The sequence below is a fragment of the Tachyglossus aculeatus genome, chromosome 21 (genome assembly GCF_015852505.1).
Source record: "Tachyglossus aculeatus isolate mTacAcu1 chromosome 21, mTacAcu1.pri, whole genome shotgun sequence".
NCBI lineage: Eukaryota > Metazoa > Chordata > Mammalia > Monotremata > Tachyglossidae > Tachyglossus > Tachyglossus aculeatus.
This window is the reverse complement of record NC_052086.1, coordinates 4,822,974-4,849,658: the sequence shown is the minus strand read 5'-3', so window position 1 is coordinate 4,849,658 and position 26,685 is coordinate 4,822,974. Positions and strand designations below refer to the sequence as shown.

The window sequence follows — 26,685 nt, the reverse complement described above, 5'->3', positions numbered from 1 at the left end:
AGCGTCAGCTCCTTGAAGGCTGGGAACATGTGCCCTAGTTCTCGGAGACTCTTACCAAGCACTTAGTACAGTGCTTTGCAATTGATTGATGAATCAATCAGTTACTACTGATTGATTCCTTGATTAGTGGCTGCTTGGAAACACTAATAATAATAATGATGATGGCATTTATTAAGTGCTTATTATGTGCAAAGCACTGTTCTAAGCGCTGGGGAGGTTACAAGGTGATCAGGTTGTCCCCAGGGGGCTCACAGTCTTAATCCCCATTTTCCAGATAAGGGAACTGAAGCATAGAGAAGTGAAGTGACTTGCCCAAAGTCACACAGCTGACAATTGGCAGAGCCAGGGTTTGAACCCATGACCTCTGACTCCAAAGCCCGGGCTCTTTCCACGGAGCCATGCTGCTTCTCATTATAATAATAATAATAGTATTTCCTAACCGCTTACTATATGCCAACCACAGTACCAAGCGCTGGGGTGGAAACAAGATAATCAGGTTGGACATAGTTCCTGCCTCACAGGGAGCTCACAATCTAGGAGGGAGAACAGGGACTGAATCCCCGTTTTACAGATGTGAAGTGACATAACCAAAGTCACACAACAGGCAAGTGGCAGAGCCAGAATTAGAACCCAGGTGCTTGGACCTCCCCCTGGCCTGGACTTAGAAGCATTTCTTCAGGCTGAGCAGACTGCTCCCCTCCCCTTTGTCAGCTCTGCTATCCAGCAGTAATAATAATAATATTATTATGGTACTTGTTAAGCACTATGTGCCAAGCACTGTTCTAAGTGTTGGAATAATATAAGTTAATCATGTCGGACACAGTCCCTGTCCCACACTGGGCTCACACTCTTTATCCCTCTTTTTCACAGATGAGGTAACTGAGGCCCAGAGAAGTGAAGTGACTTGCCCAAGGTCACAGAGCAGACAAGTGGTGGAGCCGGGATTAGAACCCATGACCTTCTGACTCCCAGGCCCGGGCTCTATCCATTAGACCATGCTGCTTCTCCAAGGCCCTCCCCCACCGGGGCCTCCGGCTCATCCTTCTGGCTTCGGTCGGGTTGACCTTCCTTGCCTGTTCAGCCTTGGCTGCAGTGCCTCTCAGTGCTTCAAACCGGAGACCAAATCACGTCCTTCTGGGAAGGCACCAGACAAAGCAAATGATTCTGGTACTCCCCTCCTCAAAAATCTCCAGTGGCTACCAGTCAACCTACGCATCAAGAAAAAACTCCTCACTCTCGGCCTCAAGGCTGTCCATCCCCTCACCCCCTCCTACCTCACCTCCCTTCTCTCCTTCTCCAGCCCAGCCCGCACCCTCTGCTCCTCTGCCACCGCTAATCTCCTCACTGTGCCTCATTCTCGCCTGTCCTGCCGTCGACCCCCGGCCCACGTCCTCCTCCGGCCCGGAATACCCTCCCTCCACACATCCGCCAAGCTAGCTCTCTTCCTCCCTTCAAAGCCCTAGTGAGAGCTCACCTCCTCCAGGAGGCCTTCCCACACTGAGCCCCCTCTTTCCTCTCCCCCTCCCCATCCCCCCGTCCTACCTGCTTCCCCTCCCCACAGCACCTGCATATATGTTTGTACAGATTTATTACTCTATTTATTTTACTTGTACATATTTACTATTCTATTTATTTTGTTAATGATGTGCATCTAGCTTTACTTCTATTTATTCTGATGACTTCACATCTGTCCACATGTTTTGTTTTGTTGTCTGTCTCCCCCTTCTAGACTGTGAGCCCGTTGTTGGGTAGGGACCATCTCTATATGTTGCCAACTTGTACTTCCCAAGCACTTAGTACAGTGCTCTGCACACAGTAAGCGCTCAATAAATATAATCGAATGAGTGAATGAATGAATGAACCCGACCAAAGCCAGAAGGATGAGCCTGAGGCCCGTTGGGGAGGGCCATAGAGAAACAGCATGGCCTGGTGGAAAGAGCCCAGGACTGGGAATCAGAAGGACCTGGCTTCTAATCCCGGCTCTGTCGCTTCTTTGCCGCGTGGCCTTGGACAACTCCCTTCACTTCTCTGTGCCCCAGTTACCTCGTCTGTAAAATGGGGAATAAGACTGTGAGCCCCATGTGAGATGTGTACTGGGTCCAACCTGATCATCTTGTGTCTATCCTAGGGTTTAGTACAGTACCTGCCACAAGCGGCTAACAGGTAAAAAGAAAAGGAGTCTGAGCCCCATGTGGGATAGGGACTGTGTCCAACCTGATTGATTTGTATCTATCTCAGTGCTTAACGCAGTGCTTGATACTTAGTGAGCGCTTAACCAATATCATAAAAAACAAAAAGCCAAGCAGAACCCCTTCCCAGCTGGATAACTGAATCCTGAAAGAACGATCATCAAAGAATGTGCCTAAAAACTCTGCTCTATTGTCCTTTCCCAAGCGCTTGGTACAGTGCTCTGTCCATAGTAGGTGATCAGTAAATAGCACTGATTGACTGAGTCGGGCTTGGGGAAAAATTCCAGAAACACAACCACTCGGGAACAACCAGTGACTGGGAAGTGGGGTTCAGGAGAGGGAGGTGGAGCCCGGCGATGAAGCAGCATGGCATAGTGGATACAGCATAGGCCTGGGAGTCAGAAAGTCATGGGTTCTAATCCCGCCTCTGCCACTTGTCTGCTGCGTGGCCTTGGGCAAGTCACCTCACTTCTCTGGGCCTCAGTTCCCTCATCTGTAAAACGGGGATTGAGACTGGGAGCCCGAGAGACAGGGACTTGTGTCCAACCTGATTCGCTTGTATCCACCCTAGTACCTACTACAGTGCCTGGCACACAGTAAGCACTTAACAGTTCATTCATTCATTCATTCAATCGTATTTGAATGATTCAATTCAATTGTATTAAGCACTGCTTAACACAGTGCTTGATACTTAGTGAGCGCTTAATCAATATCATAAAAAACACAAAGCCAAGCAGAACCCCTTCCCAGCTGGATAACTGAATCCTGAAAGAACCATCATCAAGGAATGTGCCTAAAAACTCTGCTCTATTGTCCTTTCCCAAGCGCTTAGTACAGTGCTCTGCACACAGTAAACACTCAATAAATATGATTGATGATGATGATGATGATCGTACTAAGCGCTTGGGAAGTCCAAGTTGGCAACATATAGAGACGGTCCCTACCCAACAGTGGGCTCACAGTCTAGAAGGGGGAGACAGAGAATGAAACAAAACATACTAACAAAATAAAATAAGTAGAATAAATGTGTACAAGTAAAATAAATCGAGTAATAAATATGTACAAACATATATACATATATACAGGTGCTGGGGGGAAGGGAAGGAGGTAAGGCGGGGGGATGGAGAGGGGGAGGAGGGGGTTACCATGGTGGTAATGTGGTACCACGTTACAGTTACCACAGTTATTATTATTATTGTTATTATTACGTGCTTATGAATCTCATTTGGGTGGGAAGGTGCGAATAAATGTCAGGCAAGAAGGAAGCGCAGGTGGCGGGCTCCTCTTCCTCCTCTTCCGCCACCGTGGCCAACCCCTACCTTGGACCAGAAGCCCATGCCGAAGGCGTTGCTCTCGGCCATCTGGTGCAGGAACAGCTCCGTCCTGGAAGCGGGAAAGGAAGGGGACAGTGCCTTCAGAGACCTGGCCCGGCCCCGGCCCGACTCCAGCCCAGCCCCAGCCCGACCCCACTTCTCCTCGGTGGCTGCGGGCGTGAACTCCGGGTCAAACGTGGCCACCGGCAGAGGGGCCCAGAGCCACGGGATCCTCCAGGGGTTGGATACCCAGGCCCGATGCTGGCTCGGGCGGGGGGTGGGGGGTCAGACACCTGGGTTCTAACCTAATTCTTCCTCCTCTTTCCCACTACCCATTCATTTCATTCATTCAATCGTATTAATTGAGCGCTTACTGTGTGCAGAGCACTGTACCAAGCGCTTGGGAAGTACAAGTTGGCAACATATAGAGACGGTCCCTACCCAACAGCGGGCTCACAGTCCAGAAGGGGGAGACAGATGACAAAACAAAACATATTAACAAAATAAAATAAATGAAATAAATATGTACACATAAAATAAATAAATAAATACAGAAATAAATACGTACAAACGTATATACATATATACAGGTGCGGTGGGGAGGCGAAGGAGGTAAGGCGGGGGGGATGGGGAGCACCTTGTCCCCTCCTAACTAACTCACCTCGCTGCTCTCCTACTTCAACCCAGCCTGCACACTTTGCTCCTGTAATGCCAACCTTCTCACTGTACTTCATTTTTGTCTATCTCCCCACTGACCACATCCTGCCTCTGGCCTGGAATGCCTTCCCTCCTCATATCCAACAGATAGCGACAATGACTCTCCCCGCCTTCAGAGCCTTATTAGAGAAGCAGCGTGGCTCAGTGGATAGAGCCCGGGCTTGGGAGTCAGAAGTCAGGGGTTCGAATCCCGGCTCGGTCACTTAGCAGCTGTATGACTTTGGGCAAGTCACTTCACTTCTCTGGGCCTCAGTTCCCTCATCTGGAAAATGGGGATTGAGATTGTGAGCCCCACGTGGGACAACCTGATTACCTTGTATCCTCCCCAGCGCTTAGAACAGTGCTTTGCACATAGTAAGCGCTTAACAAATACCATTATTATTATTATTATTATTATTATTGAAGGCCCATTTCCTCCAAGAGGCCTTCCCTGACTAAGCCTTCCTTTCCTCCTCTCCCACTCCCTTCTGTGTCCACCTGATTTGCTCCCTTTATTCATCCCCCCATCCCAGCCCCACAGTACTTACGTCCATATCTGTCATTTTATTTATTTCTATTAATATCTGTCTCCCCCTCTAGACTGTGAACTTGTTGTAGGCAGGGAATGTGTCTATTACATTGTCCTCTCCCAAGTGCTTAGTACAGTGGTCTGCACAGGGTAAGTACTTAACAAATATGACTGACTGACTGAAATTACTCACACAAAGCGTAATCTGCCTTTCTACCCCATTAAACTGTAAATGCCTTGAGGGTGGTAATGGTGCTTTTTACCTCTTTTGTTCTCTCCCAAGTTCTTACTACAGTGCTGGGCATATAGTAGGGGCTCAGTAAACACCATCGCCTGAAATGCTCTTTCAAATGATGGCATATTCCCGTCCTCCCTCATTACCTTCTGACTTCCCAGGGAGGGGGCAGGGGCATCGCCAGATGGCAAACATGACAATGTTGGCAACAAGGTCAATGGTGTTAACCATGTGTGGGTGTGCTACCCGTCACGCCAGTGTGCCTGCTTTGTTTCTTGGATAAACAAGGATGTGGTGATAACTGGGGCTGCGATTTCATTGCACTTGTCAGACAATGTACTGGTCTCTGCTGCAGTCCAGGCCAGAGTCCTGCTATGCCCAGGATGGGGGCCGGGGGGGAGAAAGCAGGCCTTGCCACTCACAAGGCACTCTCTGCTGGCCACCTGTTGGATGCCCCTCTCTCTTTCTCTCTAATAATAATAACGATAATAATGACGGTATTTGTTAAGTGTTTACTACATGCCAAGCACTGTTCTAAGCTCTAGGGTAGATACAAAGTAATCAGGTTGTCCCAGTTGGGGCTCACAGGCTGCATCCCCATTTGACAGATGAGGGAAGTGAGGTCCAGAGAAGTGAGATGACTTGCCCAAGGTCACACAGGAGTGGGGATTAGAATCCATGACCTTGAGACTCCCAGGTCCGTGCGCTCTCCGTTATACAGCACCGCTTCTCTCTCTGGAGAAGCAGCGTGGCTCAGTGGAAAGAGCCCGGGCTTTGGAGTCAGAGGTCATGGGTTCAAAACCCGGCTCCCCCAACTGTCAGCTGTGTGACCTGGGGCAAGTCACTTCATCATCATCAATCGTATTTATTGAGCGCTTACTATGTGCAGAGCACTGTACTAAGCGCTTGGGAAGTACAAATTGGCAACACATAGAGACAGTCCCTACCCAACAGTGGGCTCACAGTCTAAAAGGGGGAGACAGAGAACAAAACCAAACATACTAACAAAATAAAATAAATAGAATAGATATGTACAAATAAAATAAATAAATAGAGTAATAAATATGTACAAACATATATACATATATACAGGTTATATACATGTGCATATACAAGTGTATATATATGTATATATATACATATATATACACTTCACTTCTCTGTGCCTCAGTTACCTCATCTGTAAAATGGGGATTAAAACTGTGAGCCCCCCGTGGGACAACCTAATCACCTTGTAACCTCCCCAGCGGCTTAGAACACTGCTTTGCACATAGTAAGCGCTTAACAAATGTTATTATTATTAATTATTATTATTATCTCCATTACACCGCACTGCTTCTCTCTCCCTGCCGCCTCCCAATGGTAACACAGCGCCCTCTGCCGGCCTTCCGAAGGAAGCACAGCGCCCTCTGCCAGCGGCCCAATGGAAACGTGGCTCCCTCTGCTGGCCATTCAGTGGAAACGCTATTCACAGTTATTCATTCATTCAGCCAGTGGGATTTATAGAGCGCTTACTGTCAAGTCAAGTCAATCGTATTTATTGAGCGCTTACTGTGCGCAGAGCACTGCACTAAGCGCTTGGGAGAGGACAATAAAACTATAAACGGACACATTCTCTGCCCACAATGAGCTTACAGTCGAGAGGATGAGAAGCAACGTAGGCTGGTGGATACAGCCTGGGCCTAGGAGTCAGAAAGAACTGGGTTCTAATCCCACTTCTCTGCTGGGTGACCTCGGGCAAGGCACTTCACTTCTCTGGGCCTCAGTTCCCTCATCTGTCAAATGGGGGATGAAGATGCTGAGTCTCACGTGGGACAGGGACTGTGTCCAACCTGATTCGACTGAACCCACCCCAGCGCTTAGAACAAGACCTGGCACAAAGTAAGTGCTTAACAAATGCCACAATTATTATAACTATATCTCTAAACTAATAAAATATAATAAATATATTATGATATGTTCGTGTATTATATAATATTCAATAAAATAATGTAATACAATATAATATAATAAAATTATTCCCTCTGTCAACCGCCCAATGGAAACACGGCGCCCTCTGCGGGCCATCTGCGGGAAGCACAGCTCCCTCTGCCAGCCGCCCTATGGAAACCCCGCTCGCTTGCTGACTACTTAATAGTGACCACGGCTCCCTCTGCCAATCGCCCAGTGGACACCAGAGAATTCCTCTGTGCCCTCCCTCCAGGACTCAGGAGGGCAGGCAGTCCCCGAGGGCTGAATGTTTGAGCCAGGCCAACCGCTTCCTCAACCAAGCAATCAATCCATTATTGGCATTTATTGAGCGCTTACTGGGTGCCGAGCACTGTACTAAGAGCCTGGGAGTGTACAGTACAACAGAGTTGGTGGGCACGTTCCCTGTCCATCATGTTCTTAAGGTCTAGATGGGGATGATACTTTTTCCTTCTCTGACCGTCCCACCTCGACACATCACCCCCTCTAGATTTTAAGCTTGTTATGGGCAGTTAACATGTTGAACAACGTGTTTCCCTCTCCCGAGTGTTTAGTACAGTGCTCTGCACAAGGTAAGCGCTCAATAAATACCACTGATTGCTTGATCCTGGTCCAGGGCAGACAGGAGCCAAGGAGCCAGAGACTGTCTGGAGGGGAAGGGGAGAATGGGCCTGGAGAGGGGCCTCTGCTGCTTGTCATTCTGCGCCCCTCCTCTCCTCCCCGGTCTACCCCCAAAAGTGCCAAGAGCATGGTCCATTCCCCCTAAAGCAGAGGCGGGATTCTTGGGCCCGCCCCGCCCGCCCGGCCCATCCAGGCCCATCCAGGCCCCATCGCCTCACCTGAGGTCCAGGTCTAATCCAGCCAGCATCTGGGAGAACACCAGGAAGTTGCTTTCTCCTTCCGGCTGCTGGGCCACTCTCACCCTCTCCAGCAGCAGAGTCTTCAGAGACAGAGAGGCAAGGAGAGACGGAGAAACAGACAGAGACAGAGAGAGATGGAGAGAAAGACAGATGGAGAACAGAGGGAGATAGAGACAGAGAGAAAGACAGAAAGGCAGACAGAGGGAGATAGGCAGAGACACAAAGAGAGGCAAAGAGACACAGAGACAGGGAGTGAGAGGCAGGCAGGGAGAGGCAGACAGAGACAGAAGGGGATGGGCAGAGAGAGATAGACACACAGAGACAGAGATAGAGAGCGATAGACAGAGTTAGAGACAGTTAGTGGTAGCCCTGGCCCTCTCAAACCAGGACAGGGCATCAGGAGTTCAGAGGGTGAAGTTGAGTCTCCCATGCCAGACCCCAGGGAAGGAATCCCTCTTCTCCCCCTTCTGTCTCTTGGCTGGAAGCCCAGACCAAAGATATACATATTCATATGTGTGTGTTTGAGTGTGTGAGTGTGAGTGTGTGTGTGTGTGTGTGTGTGTGTGTGTGTGTGTGTGTGTTGGGGGAGGTGTCAGGATACCCTCCACTTGGAGAGGGCTGCTGACCCACAGTGGGTAGGCAGTGGTGGGCTAATTGGCTCATTACAGACAATTTGTCTCCCCTTCAAAGTCTTACTGAAGGCCCATCTCCTCCAAGAGGCCTTCCCAAACTAAGCCCTCCTTTCCTCTTCTCCCGCTTCCTTCGGCGTCGCTCTGACTTGCTCTTATTCTTCCCTACCTCCCAGCCCCACAGGACTTATGTCCCTATCTGTCATTTATGTATTCATTTCTACTGATGTCCTTCTCCCCCTCTAGACTGTGAGCTCACTGTGGGTAGGGAGTGTGTCTGTTCTATTGTTCTGTTGTCCTCTCCCAAGCGCTCAGTCCAGTGCTCTGCACAGAGTAAGAGCCCAAAACACACAAACAACCGACTGGCTGTGCCCTTTCCCTCCACCCGCCTGTGTGGGTTGCGGTGGCCACCGGGGCTGTGTCCCCGGACGGAGGGACGGACGGGTCACCTGGAGGTGGGCGGCGACGACGCGGCCCGCGGCGCTGAAGTCCAGGGAGGCGATCATGGAGAAGCGGGTGGAACCGCCAGGGTGGCCGCCGGACACGGAGCCGAAGGCGCGAAGGACTGTGAACATGGCCCGGATCTTCTCCACTGCAGAGCAGACACGGGGGGGGGGAAACACCGGGCATCAGACCCTACCTCCTGCCTACCCCACACTGGGCACCAGATCCCCCACCCCTGCCCGTCCCACATTGTGACCCCTGCCTGGGCATAACGATTATTATTATTATTATTAATAATAATAATAATAATAATAATAATAATAATGGCATTTGTTAAGCACTCACTATATGCCAACCACCATTCTAAGTGCTGGGGTAGATATAAGGTAATCCGGTTGTCCCCCGTGGGGCTCACAGTCTTCATCCCCATTTTACAGATGAGGTCACTGAGGCTCAGAGAAGTTAAGGGGCTTGCCCAAGGTCACAAAGCAGACAAGCAGCAGAGTCGGGATTAGAACCCACGACCTCTGTCTCCCAAGCCCGGGCTCTTTCCACTATGCCACGTTGCTTCTCTGGGCATGGACTGGGCCTTGTTAGCCCAGCACTTGGCACACAGTAAGTGCTGAACAAATGCCCTCAATACTATGACTATTATTATTACTAACATTATTGTCTCTGTTTGGCGTTCTTGGCACACAGTAAGTGCTGAACAAACGCCCTCAAAACTATGACTATTATTATTACTACCATTATTGTCTCTGTTTGCCGTTCCCAAACGCCTAGTACAGTGCACTGCACCTGATGGGAGCGCAATACGTCACACAACTACGACTGTCCCCCACCTCTGGCGTCTGGGGCCACAGAGGCGAGAACCTGACCCCCGCTGCTGACACCTGCCTTGGGTGAGACGCCGACTGGCTGACATCGCACCCCCTCTAGACTGCCAGCTCCTTGTGGGCAGGGAATGGGTCTGTTTATTGTTCTACTGTCCTCTCCCAAGCACTTAGTCCAGTTCTCTGCACGCAGTAAGCGCTCAATAAATACCACTGACTGAGTAACCGACTGACATCACCTGCCCTTCCTACTAGAGGACACAAGAACGGTTCCTCTCCCTTCCCCTTTGCCCTCTGTGCCCTCGCCCGCACCCACCCCCGTGCAGCGGCCGTGGGCGAGGGGGCGGGCGGGCACCCATACCTGAGAGGAATCCGTTCACGGAGCCGGCGAGGCTGACCAGGTGCTCCAGGGCCTGCTGGCAGGTGGCCGTCTTGCCAGCGCCGCTGCGGCCCAGAGGGACGATGGCTTGGTCCTGGCGCTGGCCCAGCATGGCCCAGTAGGCCCTCTGGGCCAGGGAGCAGACATGGGGTGGCAACCCAGCCCGACGCCCTCGCGGCACCTGCAGGAGGGACCCCCCCCCCAGGTCAGGGTGGCTGGCCCCCTGGCCTCCCTCCCTCCCTGGGAGGCTCGGTGGTGTTTATTGAGCGCTTACTATGTGCACAGCAATGTACTAAATGCTTGGTAGCGAACAACGGAGAAGCAGCATGGCTTAGTGGAAAGAGCACGGGCTTGGGAGTGCGAGGAAATGGGTTCTAATCCCGGCTCCGCCACTTGTCCACTGTGTGGCCTTGGTTCACTTTTCTGAGCCTCAGTTACCTCATCTTAAAAAATGGGGATTAAAACTGTGAGCCTCACATGGGACAACCTGATTACAGAACTTAGGAAACAGTAATTTCTTAACAAATACTATAATTATTATTATTATTATTATTAACAATACAAAAGGGTTGGGAGACAAATTCCCTTCCCGCAACCTCATCTTTGGTTTTGGAATGTCTTCCGGCTGGCATCTGGGACAGCAAGGATGAAGGGTATGAAGAGGAGGTCTGAGGAGGTGAGCAGCAAGCTCTTCTCCCTAAGGCTAGAAGCTCCTTTTGGGCAGGGATCAGGTCCACATTCTCTACTAACTCAGAAGGATAGTGGCTTAATGGAAAGAGCCCGGGCTCGGGAGGCAGAGGACGTGGGTTCTAATCTCAGCTCCACCACCTGTCAGCTGTGTGACTTTGGGCAAGTCACTTAACTTCTCTGTGCCCCAGTTACTTCATCTGAAAAATGGGGATTAAGACTGTGAACCCCACCTGGGACAACCTGATTATCTTATATCTACCCCAGTCTTTAGAACAGTGCTTGACACATAGTAAGTGCTTAACAAATATCATTATTATTATTATTACTGGATTGTCTGTCCCAGACACGGTTCGATGTGTGTCTGTGGCTCCCCAAAGGTGGAGTCATCTCCGGGAATCCCGGAATCCTTCAGGGCCACCGGGGGCCACCCAGGGGCCTGGTACTTCTCCTGGCACCCCTCCCACTGCACCCGATGCCCAAGGTGCCCCCGCCTGCTCCCCACACTCCCCCAGCAGCCCCCCACCTTCATGGCGTCGGGGTCTGTGGCCCTCCCGGGCTGCAGGGCGATCAGGTCGGGGCCCGCGAAGGTGTGGGTGAGCCGGGCCCAGTAGCGGTGCCTCAGCGTGTTCAAGACGCTCGACTCATTGAGGCTGGTCAGGGCGGCCAGATTGTCGGCCAGGTCGTACTCAGCCGGGTTGGCCTGTGGGGACAAAGAATCGTGGGCCCCTCGCTGGGCCTCGGGGTCCTCCTCAGGGAAACGGCGGGTACCCAGTGGGAGAATCTGTTCTCCTTTCATCCTCCTCCTCCTCCTCCTCCTCCTCCTCCCCACGGCTCCACTGGGGGTCTCTGGGTTCAGTCTGCCCCAGCTAGAGCCTAAGCCCCTTGGGAACAGGGAGCATGCCTCGGTCTCCCATCGGGCTCTTCCCAGTGCTTAGTGCAGCTCAACACCCCCAGTGGGTGCCCAGTGGTAGCCCTGGCCAATCTAGGATCTGGGAAGTAGAAGGAGGACTTCTGTCTACCCACCCTTCTTGGCCCGAGAAGCCCATCGCCAACCCTCCCTTGGGAAATGCAAGGGCTTTTCTGTTGGGATCAATCAGTTATATTTATTGAGCACTTCTTTAGTGCAGAGCACTGTACTAAGGGCTTGGGAGAGGACAATATAACAGAGTTGGTAAACACATTCCCTGCCCGCAACAAGCTTACAGTCTAGACTGGACCAGGGGTGGGGGGGATGAGGGAGGATGAGGAAGGATGAGGGAGGAGGGGGGAGGAGGGAGGAGAATGAGGGAGGATAAGAAAGGATGAGGGAGGGTGGGGAGGATGAAGGAGGATGGGAGAGAATGGAGGAGGATGGAGGAGGATGAGGGAGGATGAGGTGGGGTGGGAAGGGGAGGGAAGCGGGTTGGAAAGCAGACAGGACTGTAAGCTCCTTGCGGGCAGGGAGCGGGTCTGCTAACTCTGTTGTGCTGTCTTTCCCCGAGCACTTCCTAAGGTGCTCTGCACACAGTAAACGCTCAATAAGTACCTTTGACTGACTGACCTGGGGGCTCCTTTGTTCTCTGTGGTCAAATGGCCTGTCCACCCCAGCTTCCCCAAAGCAGTCCAGGGCTGCCCGCCATGCCCCCTCACCCGCTGGATGTTCTCCTCATCCACCTCGGTGATGCTGTCATCCGCTTCCAGGCGCAGCCTCACCCTTCCGGCCGCCAGCTCGGGGGTCCCCACGTCCGGCTTCATCACTGTCGCTGGGGAGGGGGGGAGGGACAGAGAGGGACTGGGGGGTCAGGAGACCTGGGTTCTCACCCCAGCTCTGCCCTGAGCCTGCTGGGGAAGCCCCTTAACCTTTCTGGGCCTCAACTGCCTCATCTGTCAAATGGGGATGAGATCCCTACTGCCCCTCCCTCTTGCTGTTACCTGCTCCCACTCAATCGATGGCATTTACCGAGCACTTTCTGTGTGCACAGTGCTGTATAAAGTGCTTTTTTGGTCTTATGCTGTTGAGTCTTTTCTGACCCATAGCGACACCACGGACACATCTCTCCCAGAACACCCCGTTCTCCATCTGCAATCATTCTGGTAGCAGATCCAGAGAGTTTTCTTGGTAAAAATCTGGAAGCGGTTTACCATTGCCGCCTTCCTTCAGCGCAGTAAACCTGAATCTCCGCCCTTGACTCTCTCCCACGTCGCTGCTGCCCAGCACGGGTGAGTTTTGACTTGTAGCAGATGGCCTGCCACTCGCTAGCCACTGGCCAAGCTAGGAATGGAAAGGACAGGCCTCTGCTTGACTCTCCCTCCCATAGCCGGGACTGGTAGAGGACTGGAAACTCTCCGGGTGCGATCTTGAGAGGGGATGAAGTGGTTGGGAGAATCCAGTACAACAGTCGGTAGAAACGTTCCTTGCCCACAAGGAGCTTAAAGCCTAGAGAATAAGCTTACCATCTAGACCATCGCTGGGGACTGGGGAAATGTTTGCCAACCCGGTTGCATGTCCTCAAAGTGCTTAGTACAGTGCTCTGTACCTACTAAGCTCTCAATAAATACCATTGACTGGTAATTTGGCTCTGCCTGTCTCCCTATTCGATTGTAAACTCCTCAAGAGCAGGGGCAGCACCTTAGCCTTCTGGCACGCTCTCCCCGGGGACTGGTACGGTGCTCAACCCTTCCTGAGTGCTCAATAAATACTAGCGATGGATCAGTGGGGCCAAGCCGGACTAGACGGTTACCCAGAACGAATCCATCTTTCTGCACCAGCCAGACTTTCTCTGTTTCATACCATCTGTCTTCTGACTCCTGGGGACAAAAATGAAGAAGGATATCATCTGTGGGGGAAGAGAAAGGAGAGGGAATCCAGGAGAACACTCTACAGAGCAAGCTCGCTGTGGGCAGGGAATGTGTCTGTTATAGTGTTACATTAGACTCTCCCAAGCGCTTAGGACAGTGCTCTTCACACAGTGAGCCCTCAATAAATAGGATTGATTGATTGACCAATTGATTGCCTGGCCTCCGAGCTTCCCCTCGACTCTCCGCCCGCCCCCCACCCCACCTCCATCCCGCCCGAGGGTGGACACAACATCACCTGGTCCGAGTCACCATCTTGTCCCTGTTCCCCATCTTCTTGCTCCAGCACCGTGGCTGTCTCTCCTCCACTCTTCTTGTCGGTTTGAGGCCCGGGACCTCCAGCCGCCGAGGTCTGGGGTTCGTTTCCGTCTGCCTCTTTCCTCTGAGCTTCCCCGCCACTTCTCATGCCATGGCTGGGCTCTTCCCTACCTGGCCCTCTGGTTTGCCCTTGGTTCTCTGACCCCAGGGCCTTTTGCGATCCGTTCCTCCAGCCAAAATCAGTCTCCTTTTCTATCTTGGCCTGAGGTCCAGACTGTCCTCTGGTCTTGTCCTGGGGTCCAGTCTCGTCTCCACTCTTGGCTTGGGGTCCAGTCTCCCCTCCAGTCTTGGCTGAGGGCTCATCCATTTTTCCTACTTTAGCCTGGGATTTCTCCCACTTTCTCACTTGCACCTGGGACTTACTTCCCTTCCCTGCTCCCTTTTGGGGCTCTGCCCCCTTCTCCGCTCTAATCTGAGCCTCATCCCTCATTCCCACTGCTCCTAAGGACCAGTCCCCAGGTTCCGACTCCTTTCGGGGTTCCTTCCCCTTGGCCACACCTGGGTGGGGTTGGCCCTCTCTGCCTGCGGACTCCTGATGCTGGCTCACCTCAGGGTCACACTCTTTCATCCCCTGGCTTTGGGCCTGGTTCCGCTCCTGGCGGCGGTCCTGGGGACCAGTCCCTGGTGTCCCTCCGGCCTGGGTTTCTGCCCGCTTCCCCTCTGCGGTTTGGAAGTTCCCGCCCTTCGTCAGAAGTGTGGTTCCTCTGCCCAGATCCACACTCCCCAGGGCCCCTCCTGGTCTGACCGAGCCCTGACCCCCAGGCCGGAGGCCCGAGTAGCTCCCCAGATCACCGACCCCCTTCTCCGCAGCCTTGTCCGGAGCTAGGGGCTCACAGGCCCGGGGACTCTGGTCCAGGCCGGAGGGCTCCGCCACCACCCCTGGCCAGGCCTTCCCTGCCGCCTGGACGCTGGACCCTCCCGGACACTTCCCTGGGCCTCTGCTGATGGCGAGGGATCTCCTCGGAGGGGGCGTCTCCTCACTGACACTGGTCGTGGCTGACCGGCCGGTCCCAGTCTGCTGGTCCTTTTTGCCTGGAGGGATGCTCTCCTCCTCCTTCGGGACCAGCTCTTCGGTTGGGCCGGCTGCAGGACTGCCATCGGGGGGTGTCCGCTTGACAGGGGCGCTCTTCCGCTCGGGATCCGGGGCCTTCTGACCCGGTGCCTGGAGGAGGAACCAGACCAGTTCTGATTGATCCCTTGGACGCCACCTCAGACTGGAGGGAGGACCCCGCTGGGGTCAGTCCCTCTGGGGAGATCTGGGTACAGCCATGTAAGCCTTGGGAATAATAACAATAATAATAATAACAGTAACTGTTCCTCAGTTCCTTCGTCGGTAAAATGGGGATCAAGACGGTGAGCTCCATGTGGGGCAGGGACTGTGTCCAAACTGACTAACTGTATCTACTCAAGTGCTTAGAACAGTGCCTGGCACACAGTAAGCTCCTAACAAATACCATTTAAAAAAAAACCCAAAAAATTCAAGAGGAAGAGGCAGGTGGCCCCTTAGAGTGGTTCTTGCAGCAGCCAAAGGGCAGGCAGAGAGGATCCAGAGTCAGATGAGTCAAAAGCAAAAATATCCCTCTAGACCACACTCTTGTTATAGTCAGTGAATGTGGCTGCTAATTCTGCTGCATCTTCCTCTCCCAAGTGCTCAGTACAGTGCTCTGTACATAATAATAATAATAATAATAATAATAATGGCATTTATTAAGCACTTACTATGTGCACAGCACTGTTCTAAGTGCTGGGCACTGTTCTAGTAAGTGCTCAATCAATACCATGAATGGATGGATTGATCCCCATGACAACCATAAGGCTTAATATCTGTCTCCCCCTGTAGATGGGAAACTCCTTGTGGGCAGGGCTTGGGACAACCAACTCTTTTGGACTGTCCTTTCGCAAGCGCTCGCTACAGTGCTCAGCACTCAAGAACCGTTCCATCAATCAGTGGTATTTATTGAGTGCTTACTGTGTGCAGGGCACTGTACTAGATGCTTGGGCGAGGACAATATAATAATATTAATAATGATGGTATTTGTTTAGCGCTTACTATGTGCCATTCACTGTTCTAAGCGCTGGGGTAGATATGATGTAATCAGGTGGGACAAAATGCCTGTCCTACGTGGGGCTCACAGTCTTTATTCCCATTTACAGGTGAGGTAACGGAGGCACAGAGAAGCCCAGTGACTTGCGCATTACCTGCTTGAAACGAGCTTACAGTCTAAGAAGAGAAGCAGAATGGCCAAGTGGCAAGAGCCCGGGCTTGGGAGTCAGAGGACCTGGGTTCTAATCCCAGCTTTGCCATTGGTCTGCTGTGTGACCTTGGGCAAGTCACTTCACTTCTGTGGGTCTCAGCTACCTCATCTGTAAAATGGAGATTAAGACTATGAGCCCCAGGTGGGACAATTTCATTACCTTGTATCTACACCGGTGCTTAGAATGGTGCTAGGCACAGAGTAAGCTCTTTAACAAATACTATTATTATTATTATTATTAATAAAGCCCATCGATTGATGGATTGACTGAGGACAGACTGCAGACTGAGGAATGAGAATGGGAGCAGGCCTGCCACAAACCACTGCCCCTCCCTCCCTTCCTGCCTCCCTCCCCACCCTGTGTCTCATCCGACAGCTGGTGAGACTGTGAGCCGACTGTTGGGTAGGGACCATCTCTATATGTTGCCAACTTGTACTTCCCAAGCGCTTAGTACAGTGCTCTGCACACAGTAAGCGCTCAATAAATACAATTGAATGAATAATAATAACAATAACAATGATGGCATTTATTAAGCACCTACTATGTGCAAAGCAACGTTCTAACTGCTGGGGAGGTTACAAGGTGATCAGGTTGCCCCACGGGGGGCTCACAGTCTTAATTCCCATTTTACAGATGAGGTCACTGAGGCACAGAGAAGTTAAGTGACTTGCCCCAAGTCACACAGCTGACAACTGGCGGAGCTGGGATTTGAATCCATGACCTCTGACTCCAAAGCCCCTGCTCTTTCCAGTGAGCCACGCTGCTTCCCCAAAGACACCCTCACCCCCACCCCACCATCCCACTTGACAGCTGCTGAGGGGTGAGCAGAGACCGGTGCCCTCAATCAGCCCGTCGAGGGCAACAAAGCCACACAGGGGGCCCCCGGCCTCCTCCGCCCCAGACCGGCCGGTCACCTGCGGGCTCCAAGCCACTTGGGGGTCTCGGCCAACGCATCCCCCGACTGACCTCTTGCGTCTCCTGAGCGGTGGCCACCTCCGCTTTCTTTTTCCGCTTCAGGTCCTTGGCCTCCTTCTCGGTCTCCCGGACCAGCTGCCTGATGAAGCCCCCCGGAATGACGGAGAAGAGTGGGGGTGGGGAGGTGGGTGGGGGGATCTTGTCTTCTTCCCGGATCTGCTCGGCGCACAGACAGCAGGAGAAAAGCAAGATCTCAGGGGGTGCCCCATTTGTGGGGAGGCCCTAGGTGTTGCTGAATGAGGTGCCCGCCCTCACCCCGCAGCTGGTGAGAAGGGTTAGTGGACATACATGAACGGACCCATGTATGAAGGCCAAGCAGAGAGGGTGAGGTGAAACTCCCGGCACACAAGGAATTGTTAGGTCAGGGGGCACGGCTAAGTGTCGGCGTTGGGGGAGTTGGTTCCTTCAAGCCATTGGGAGCAGTTGTGAGAAGAGTGTTGGCATCCTGTAGGCCCGGGGGACTTGTGGAGGGAAGAATCTGGGGACCTGCTGCTATCTTCATCTCTGAGGAACTCTGTGCAGCGTGGCCTAGTGCTTAGAGCCCGAGCCTGGGTGTCAGAAGGACCTTGGATCTAATCCTGGCTGCACCACTTGTCTGCTGAGTGACCCTGGGCAAGTCCCTTCACTTCTCTGGGCCTCAGTTACCTCCTCTAGACTTTAAGTTCTCTGTGGACAGGGGATGTGTCTGTTTATTGTTATATTATACTCTCCCAAGCACTTAGTACAGTGCTCTGCACGCAGGAAGCCCTCAATAAATATGATTGCCTGACTCATCTGTTAAATGGGGATTAAGACTGTGAGCCCATAAAGCAGCTTGACCGAGTGGATAAAGCACAGGTCTGGGAGTCAGAAGGACCTGGGTTCTAATCCCGGCTTCGCTACTTGTCCGCTATGTGACCTTGAGCAAGTCACTTAAATTCTCTGTGCCTCAGTTACCTCATCTGTAAAGTGGGGATTGAGACTGGGAGCCCTATGTGGAACAGAGAGTGCGTCTGACCTGATTATCTTGTATCTACCCCAGTGCTCAGTATAGTGCCTGGCAAATAGTAAGTGCTAAACAAATACCATTATTATTATAATTATTATTATTAGGTGGTACATACTCTCCCAAGGGCTTAGTACAGTGTTTTGCACACGGTAAGCACTCGATAAATACGATTGAAAGAATGAAAGTGGACTGTGTCCAATCTGATTACCTCGTATCTACCCCAGTTCTTAATACAGTGCCTGTCACATAGTAAGCGCTTAACAGACACCATGAAAAAAACAAAATGAAACAAAACAAAACAATGACTTTGCCAGGTAGGCTGCTGCCATACACTTTTCGCCTACCTCCCTGAAATGCCCTGCCTCAACTGCTCTGAGGGGTAAGCATTCCTTAAAGCCAGAGGTGTTTGGGACAGCCCCGAGAGCCAGGATGACTGGAATACAACCAGACAGCTTTTTTTTTTTTTCTGGGAGAAGTAGGGGGAAGGGCAGAGGGAGAGAAGGGAAGAGGTGGGAAGAGAAGGGGAGGGAAGGAGAAGGCAGGGAGAAGAAAAAGGGAGTGAGGAAAGAGGAGACGGAGAAGGGAAAAGAGAAATGGAGGAGGAGAAGGGAGGGAAAGGGAGCAGGGAAGTCAGAGATGGCAGGCGGGAGGACGAGAGGGCCTGGAGAATTGAAGGCCTTTCCTTGATGTCCAGCTGAAACCCGCCTACTAAGCCACCGCTCTCCATCCCCGGTAGGGGGTTTGGATGAAGTGGAGGGGGGCTCGACATGCTCCCCACCCCTCACCCCGGGGAGGGGAGGGGCGGACAGCGGGACGGACGGACAGACGGACGGAGGTCCCCTCGAGTACTTCCCTTTTGCTCCCACAGGGCGAGTCGTGATGAAATGGCCATGCTGATGCGGTGATGGAGTCGGAGCGGTACAGTGGTTCCACGGAAGACACACGGAAGGACGGTTTATGGGGATGAGGGAAACATCAGACGGAAACCACAACTGGACACACACGTACAGGACACGGGGGCAGGGTGTCGGAGGGGGAGAGGAGGAGGAGAGAAAAAAAGACACCGTTAGTTTGCCTCCACTTGACTGTAGGCTCCTTGTGGGCAGGGATCGTGTCTACCAGGAAGCAGGGAAGCCTAGTGGATAGAGTCCAGGCCTGGAAGTCAGAAGTACCTGGGTTCTTATCCCAGCTCCTCCACTTGTCTGCTGTGTGACACACGGCAAGTCAGTCAACTCTATTTATTGAGAGCTTACTGTATGCTCAGCACTGTACTAAGCACTTGGGAGAGGATAACATAACAATAAACTGACAAATTCCCTGCCCACAACGAGCTTATAGTCTACAGGGGGAGACAGTCACTTCACTTCTCTGTGCCTCAGTTCCCTCACCTGGAAAACGTGGTTGAAGACTGTGAACTCCATGTGGGGCAGGGACTGTGCCAGACATGATTGCTTTGTATCCACCCAGTGCTTAGAACAGTGCCTGGCACAAAGTAAGGGCTTAGCAAACACCATGATGATTATTATTACCAACTCTCCCAGTCCTCTACACACAGTAAGAGCTTAGTAAATAGCACTTGATGGAACGGAGTTCATTCTCTGATGTCTAAACTACCAATGCAGCCTGCCTGTAGGAACTCCACTGAGGGCTCCTGGCATCATCCTGCCCGCTACCCACCGCCCACCCAAAAGTCGGCTCGCCCACCACCTGGGCTCTTTAGCAGCACAATGACACTATGTGGCAGCACAATGTGGCATAGGGCACATGCCCTAAGGCATGTGGGCACATAGGGCACATTCCCCTCGTCCCCCTCTCCATCCCCCCATCTTACCTCCTTCCCTTCCCCACAGCACCTGTATATATGTATATATGTTTGTACATATTTATTACTCTATTTATTTATTTTACTTGTACATATCTATTCTATTTATTTTATTTTGTTAGTATGTTTGGTTTTGTTCTCTGTCTCCCACTTTTAGACTGTGAGCCCTCTGTTGGGTAGGGACTGTCTCTATATGTTGCCAACTTGTACTTCCCAAGCGCTTAGTACAGTGCTCTGCACACAGTAAACACTCAATAAATACGATTGATGATGATGATGATAGGGCAACTTGCCACATCTGATATTTCCGCTCTCTTCACCCGCTATCCCCAGCTCTCTCTCTCTGCCCTTCACTCTCCCGAGCTCGCTGTGGGCAGGGAATGTGTCTGTTCTATTGTCCTCTCCCAAGAGCTAAGTACAGTGCCCTGCACACAGTAAGTGCTCAATAAATACAACTGACTGACTCTCCTGGTCTGGAACCCCCTCATTCACCCAATCCCACCACTTCCCTAAAATTCCACCTCCACCAATACACCTTCCCTGACATCTGATCCCGGACACCCAAGTCATGCCAAGCCGCCAGCCATCTCCAGCCCTTTGGAGCTTATTTATAGCATCCTGGGTGTGTGACCTTGGGCAAGTCACTTCACTTCTCTGGGCCTCAGTTTCTTCATCTGTAAAATGGGGATTAACTTCTACTCCTTCCTACTTAGACTGGAGCCTGATTTGTTTTCTTAATTTTCTTAATTTTTAAAGGTATTTGTTTAGCTCTATGTACCAGGCACTATACTAAGCGCTGGAGTAGATACCAGCTAATCAGGTTGGACACAGTCCCTGTCCCACATGGGAGTCATAGTCTTTATCCCCATTTTACAGATGAGAGAACTGAGTCCCAGAGACATGAAGTGACTTGTCCAAGGTCCCACAGCAGAAAAGTGGTGGAGCTGGGATCAGTCGATCGTATTTACTGAGCACTTACTGGGTGCAGAGAACTGGACTGAGCACCTGGGAGAGAACAATATAACAACAAAACTGAGACATTCCCTGCCCACAACGAGCTGACAGTCTAGAACCCAGGATCTTCTGGCTCCCACTCCAGGCTCAATCCACTAGTCCACACTGCTTCTCAGTGCTCACACACAGTAAGCAGTCTATAATTACAACTGATTGATTGATTTTGCTGTTTGGTCAGACCTCCGGTACTCCTTTTGCTCACTCTATTGCTATTTCACGACCATCTCCTTTGTTAGTGTGGAAGCTTCCTGTGGGCAGGGATGGCGTCCTGGTTTGGTGTGTACTTCCCACGTGCTACGAACTGTGCGCTTCCCCCTAGCTGAGGCTCAGGAGACACCATTACCACTCCCGCCGCTAAAGCCCGGGCCTGGGACTCAGAAGGTCGTGGGTTCTAATTCCGGCTCTGTCACTTTCTTTCATTCATTCAGTCGTATTTACTGAGTGCTTGCTGTGTGCAGTGCACTGTACTAAGTGCTTGAAAAGTACAATTCGGCATCAGATAGAGACAACCCCTACCCAACAATGGGCTCACAGTCTAGAAGGGAACTTGTCTGCTGTATGACCTTGGGAAAGTCACTTTACTTCTCTGAGCCTCAGTTACCTCATCTGAATACTGGGGTTTGAGACCGTGAACCCTACGTGGGGCAGGGACTGTGTCCAACCTGATTGTCTTGTACCTACCCCAGCACTTAATACAGTGCCTAGTACATAGTAAGTGCTTAACAAATGCCACTATTATTAGACTGTAAGCTTGTTGTGGGCAGGGAATGTGTCTGTTTGCTGCCATATTGTATTCTCCCAACTCCATCCCGAGCCGGGCAACATTGGATTCTTGTCCCAGGTGAGAGTCCGGGTGCACTGGGCTCGCTGACCCCGGCAGGGAGGAAATCGTCCCAAGATGCCTTCTCCATGCCACGGGCTCGTTGCCTATCTGGACCTTCCTTGTCCCCGGGTGGCAGCCAGCTCGGATTCCAGCTCCGGTGTCAGCCAGGTGCAAGCTTATATTTTTTTAATAGTCTTCTATGTGCAAAATGCTAAGAATAATAATAACTGTGGCATTTGTTCAGTGCTTGCTATGTGCTAGGCACTGTTCTAAGCGCTGGGGTGGATGCAGACATATTGGGCTGGATACAGTCCCATGTGGGGCTCACTATCTTAATCACCATTTTACAGCTGAGGTAACTGAGGCCCAGAGAAGTGAAGTTACTTGCTCAAGGTCACACAGCAGACAAGTGGCGGAGCCAGGATTAGAACCCAGGTTCTTCTGACTCCACTAAGCCTCACTGCTTCCCATTGAACTAAGCACTGGGGTGGAAATAAGATAATCAGGTTGAACACAGTTCCTGTCCCACCTGAGGCATAACCTAAGGGGGAGGGAGAGCAGGTATTGACTTGCCATTTGGTAGCGTGGCCTAATGGAGAGAGCACTGACCTGGGGGTGAAGAAGGCCCTGGGTTCTAATCCCAGCTTCGCCACTTGTCTGATATGTCCTGGGAAAAATCACTTCACTTCTCTGGGCCTCAGTTCCCTTACCTGTAAAATGGGGATTAAGACTGTGAGCCCCATATGGGATAGGAACTTTGTCCAACCGGATGAACCCCAGCATTTGATTCACTGCCTGGCTGGCACATAGTAATCGGTCAACGAATGCCATAAAAAAAAAAAGGGAGGAAACTGAGGGCCAGTGAAGTGACTTGCTCAAGGTCACACAGCAAAAATGTGACAGAGCTAATATTGAAACCCATGTCCTTTGACTCTTGGGCCTGTGCTCTGTCCACTAGGCCACGCTGCTTCTCTGGGTCAGGTGGGGGTTCAGGTCGTGGGTTCTAATCCTGACTCCACCACTTGTCAGCTGTGTGACTTTGGGCAAGTCATTTAACTTCTCTGGGCCTCAGTTACCTCATCTGTAAAATGGGGATGAAGACTGTGAGCCCCACGTGGGACAACCTGATAACCTTGTATCTATCCCAGTGCTTAGAACAGTGCTTGGCACATAGTAAGCACCTAACAAATACCTAAATTATTATTATTATTAAAAAAGAGGGCCCATGAGAAGCAGTGTGGTCTAATGGCTAAAGCTGGGGGCTGGGGGTCAGAAGGACCTGAGTTCTAAACCTGCCTGTGCCACTTGTCTGCTGTGTGACTTTGGGCAAGTCACTTCACTTCTCTGGGACTCATTTCCCTCATCTGTAAAATGGGGATTAAGAATGTGAGCCCCATGTGGGACAGGGACTGGGCCCCAACTGATTATTTGCCCCGGTGCTTAGTACAGTGCCTGGCACATAGTTAGTGCTTAACAAATACCATTTAAAAAAAAACCCAAAACACATCCTGGGTGCAGACCTCTGAGTGCAAGAGATAAAAGGCACTGAGGAGCAGTATGGCCTAGTGGCTAGAGCCCCAGCCTGGGAGTCGGAGCAACCTAGCTTCAAATTCCAGCTCTACCACTTTTCTACCGTGTGATCTTGTGTGAGTCACTTCACTTCTCTGTGCCTCAGTTCCCTCACCGTGAAATCGGGATTTGGAGAGCGTGTCCCATGTGGGACATGGACTGTGTCCAACCTGATTAGCTTGTATCTACGCCAGTGCTTAAAACAGTGCCTGACGTAGTAAATGCTTAATAAATACCATGAACAAAAAAAAAACAAAATTGAGGAGACCAAGGACATCACACTAGGAGCGCGGTGTGACGTGAGGCAGAGATACTTCCCAGGGCAGAGGGAGAGGAGCCTCTAGCAGGAAGTCGTGGCCTTTGTCAGGTGGGCACTGTGATGTGAGCTGAGAGCCAGGGGCAGGTCAGGGTCACCAAGTGTGATCCCCAAGCCCCTTGCCCCCTGAAGCGGTGGCACAGATTCAGGCAGTCTGGAGGGCTTGGACCCCAACCCTCCCACCGGGCTCTGCTGCTCTTGGCATTCTTTTTGTTGGTTTGTTTGAAATGGCATTTGTTAAGCGCTCACCATGTGCCAGGCACTGTATTATGTGCTGGGGGAGATCCAAGCTAATCAGGGTGGACACAGTCCACGTCCCACATGGGGCTCACAGTCTCAATCTCTACAGTACAGATAAGGGAATTGAGGCTCAGAGAAGTGAAGTGACTTACCCAAGTTCACACAACAGGTAAGTGACATTTGTGTGCTCTCCTGGGGCCTGGGGCTGGGCCAGTGACTTCGGGGAGATTGTTTCTCACTTGTCTGATGCTCCCTGTGGCTCGGGGCCTGGTGATTCAGGACCAAACCCTTTTCCTGACACAGCACGTTTCATTCCATCGGGACATGGGTGAGCTCAGCTGCTAAATGTGGGGCTCACCTTGGCCCTCACCACTGCACAGCTGGCAGAAAAGGCCACAGGGGTGGGGAAACCCGACACAAACAGCCAGCATCTTAGAGGGAAGGATCGTGGCCTGGAGGCAACAGCCCGGGCTTGGGAGTTATGACACCTGTGTTCTGGTCCCGGCTCAGCTACCATGCCTGCTGTGTGGCTTTGAACGTGTCATCATCAATCGTATTTATTGAGCGCTTACTATGTGCAGAGCACATAGTGTCAGTTTGCTTCTCCTCAGTCTCCTCTTCTCTAAAGTGTTTCGGTGATGAGAATGAAAGAATAATAACAACTGTGGTATTTGCTAAGCTCTTACTCCACGCCAGACCCTGTATTGAGATCTGGGGTGGATACGAGTGACACGGACTGGAAAGAATCGACTGAGATGAGAGGAGCTAAGCAACAGTAAAAATGAAATATAGTCTCTTACAGAAAGAGCACTGGCCCAGGATCAGAATGATGCATAAAAGCATTATTTACTCTAGGCTAAGCACTGGAGTGGATACAAGAGAATGAGATCAGACATAGTTCCTGTACCACCAGGGAATCCCAGTCTAAAAGTGAGGGAGAGCAGGGATCTTATTCCCCTTTTACAGAAGAAATTGATGCTTACTATGTGTCAAGGATTGTTTTAAGTGCTGAGGTCAATACCTGGTCATCAGGCCCCACATAGGACTCACAGGCTAAGTCGGCTAATTGAATTTTCATTTTATACATTACAGAGGCACAGAGAAGTTGTGACTTGCCCAAGATCACACCACAGGCAAGTGACAGAGACAGGACTAGAACACAGGTCCTCTGACTCCCGGAGCCGTGCTCGCTCTGCTAGGCTGCTATAGGTCACCTTAACTTCTCCATGCCTGTTTCCTCATCTGTAAAATGTAAAATGGATACCTGATCTCCATTAGACTGTGAGCCCCATGGGAACCGTCTGATCGGATTATCTCAAATCTATGCCTGCGTTCAGTACAGTGCTTGGCATATAATAAGTGCTGGGCAAATACCGTCAGTATTATTATTTTTATGGCTACATTGCATCACTTATATATCGGGCCAGAGTGATTAATTCACGATGAGGGAGCCGACCTTTACTTCCCCAGAAATGGAGAGAGAAGCAACGTGGCCTAGTGGATAGAGCATGGGACTGGAACTCAGGAGGACCTGGGTTCTAATCCCAGCTCCACCACTCATCTGCTGTGAGGCCTTGGACCAGTCACCTCACTTCTCTGTCTCTTTTACCTCATCTGTCAAATGGGGATGAAGACCGTGAGCCCCACTTGGGACACGGACTGTGTCCAACCTGGTTAGCTTGTATCTATCCCAGTGCTTAGTACAGTGTCTGACACATAGTAAGTGCTTAACAAATGCCATAAAAAAAGAAGAAAGATCTGTGGAGGTCTCTGGTGACTCTGCCTGGTGAGATAAGTCTACCACACCCCATTCCTGTGCCTCAGTCTCTCCTCCAAGTTCTCTATCTCCCACCTTTTTAAACTTTCCCCTGTATCATCGTCCCTTTGGACACAGTTGCCCCATTTTCCTAAGGGGGACACCCACCACCTGAGCCCTAGCCATAAAGGGAGTAAGGTTTGTTGTAATGTTGCAACCGACTCGTTGTGACACTGAAACAGGCTGTACGTACAGAAACATGGTGTATGCTGTTCTTCGACGTGCACATCACCATTGGCCTTAAAGCCCTCAATCACTTTGCCCCCTTCTACCTCAATTTACTACTCTCCAAATCCAAACCAGCCCGCATACTTCGCTCCTCTAATGCCAACCTACTCACTGTCCCTCCATCTCGTCTATCTTGCCACTGACCCCTTGCCCACATCCTGCCTCTGGCCAACTTGTACTTCCCAAGCACTTAGTACAGTGCTCTGCACACAGTAAGTGCTCAATAAATACGATTGATTGATTGATTGGAACACCCTCCCTCCTCATAACCGACAGACAATGACTCGCCTCCTTCAAAGCCTCTTTTCCTTTTCTCCAATTTCCTTCTGTGTCTCCCTGACTTGCTCCCTTTATTCATCCCCCTTCCCAGCCCCACAGCACCTATGTCCACATCCATAATTTATTTATATCCACTCACGTCCGTCTCCGTCTCTAGACTGTGAGCTTGCTGTGGGCAGGGAATAATAATAATAATAATGGCATTTATTAAGTGTTTACTATGTGCAAAGTACTGTTCTAAGCACTGGGGAAGTTACAAGGTGATCAGGTTGTCCCACGGGGGGCTCACAGTCTTAATCCCCATTTTACAGATGAGGTAACTGCGGCACAGAGAAGTGAAGTGACTTGCCCAAAGGCACACAGCTGACAAGTGGCGGAGCTGGGATTTGAACCCATGACCTCTGACTCCAAAGCCTGGGCTCTTCCCACTGAGCCATGCTG

At 51.3% G+C, this 26,685-nt stretch overlaps 1 protein-coding gene and 1 non-coding gene across 2 annotated transcripts in view; both read right to left on the bottom strand.

The window, feature by feature from the left end:
* MYO18B (myosin XVIIIB) overlaps nucleotides 1-26,685 on the bottom strand; it is a 149,371-nt gene that overhangs the window by 120,521 nt on the left and 2,165 nt on the right. The window contains exons 2-11 of the mRNA XM_038763467.1: nucleotides 18,991-19,129; nucleotides 17,141-17,305; nucleotides 13,839-15,080; nucleotides 13,486-13,552; nucleotides 12,395-12,507; nucleotides 11,289-11,465; nucleotides 10,058-10,256; nucleotides 8,869-9,011; nucleotides 7,770-7,870; nucleotides 3,509-3,572 (exon numbers count right to left, since the gene is read on the bottom strand). Of these exons, the coding sequence (XP_038619395.1) occupies nucleotides 3,509-3,572; nucleotides 7,770-7,870; nucleotides 8,869-9,011; nucleotides 10,058-10,256; nucleotides 11,289-11,465; nucleotides 12,395-12,507; nucleotides 13,486-13,552; nucleotides 13,839-15,080; nucleotides 17,141-17,305; nucleotides 18,991-19,029 (2,310 nt within the window). The 5' untranslated portion in view covers nucleotides 19,030-19,129. The remainder of the gene's footprint in view (nucleotides 1-3,508; nucleotides 3,573-7,769; nucleotides 7,871-8,868; nucleotides 9,012-10,057; nucleotides 10,257-11,288; nucleotides 11,466-12,394; nucleotides 12,508-13,485; nucleotides 13,553-13,838; nucleotides 15,081-17,140; nucleotides 17,306-18,990; nucleotides 19,130-26,685) is intronic.
* On the bottom strand, nucleotides 12,975-13,112 carry LOC119943123. Its single transcript, XR_005455601.1, has one exon. It is a non-coding gene; the product is annotated as a small nucleolar RNA SNORA7 (small nucleolar RNA).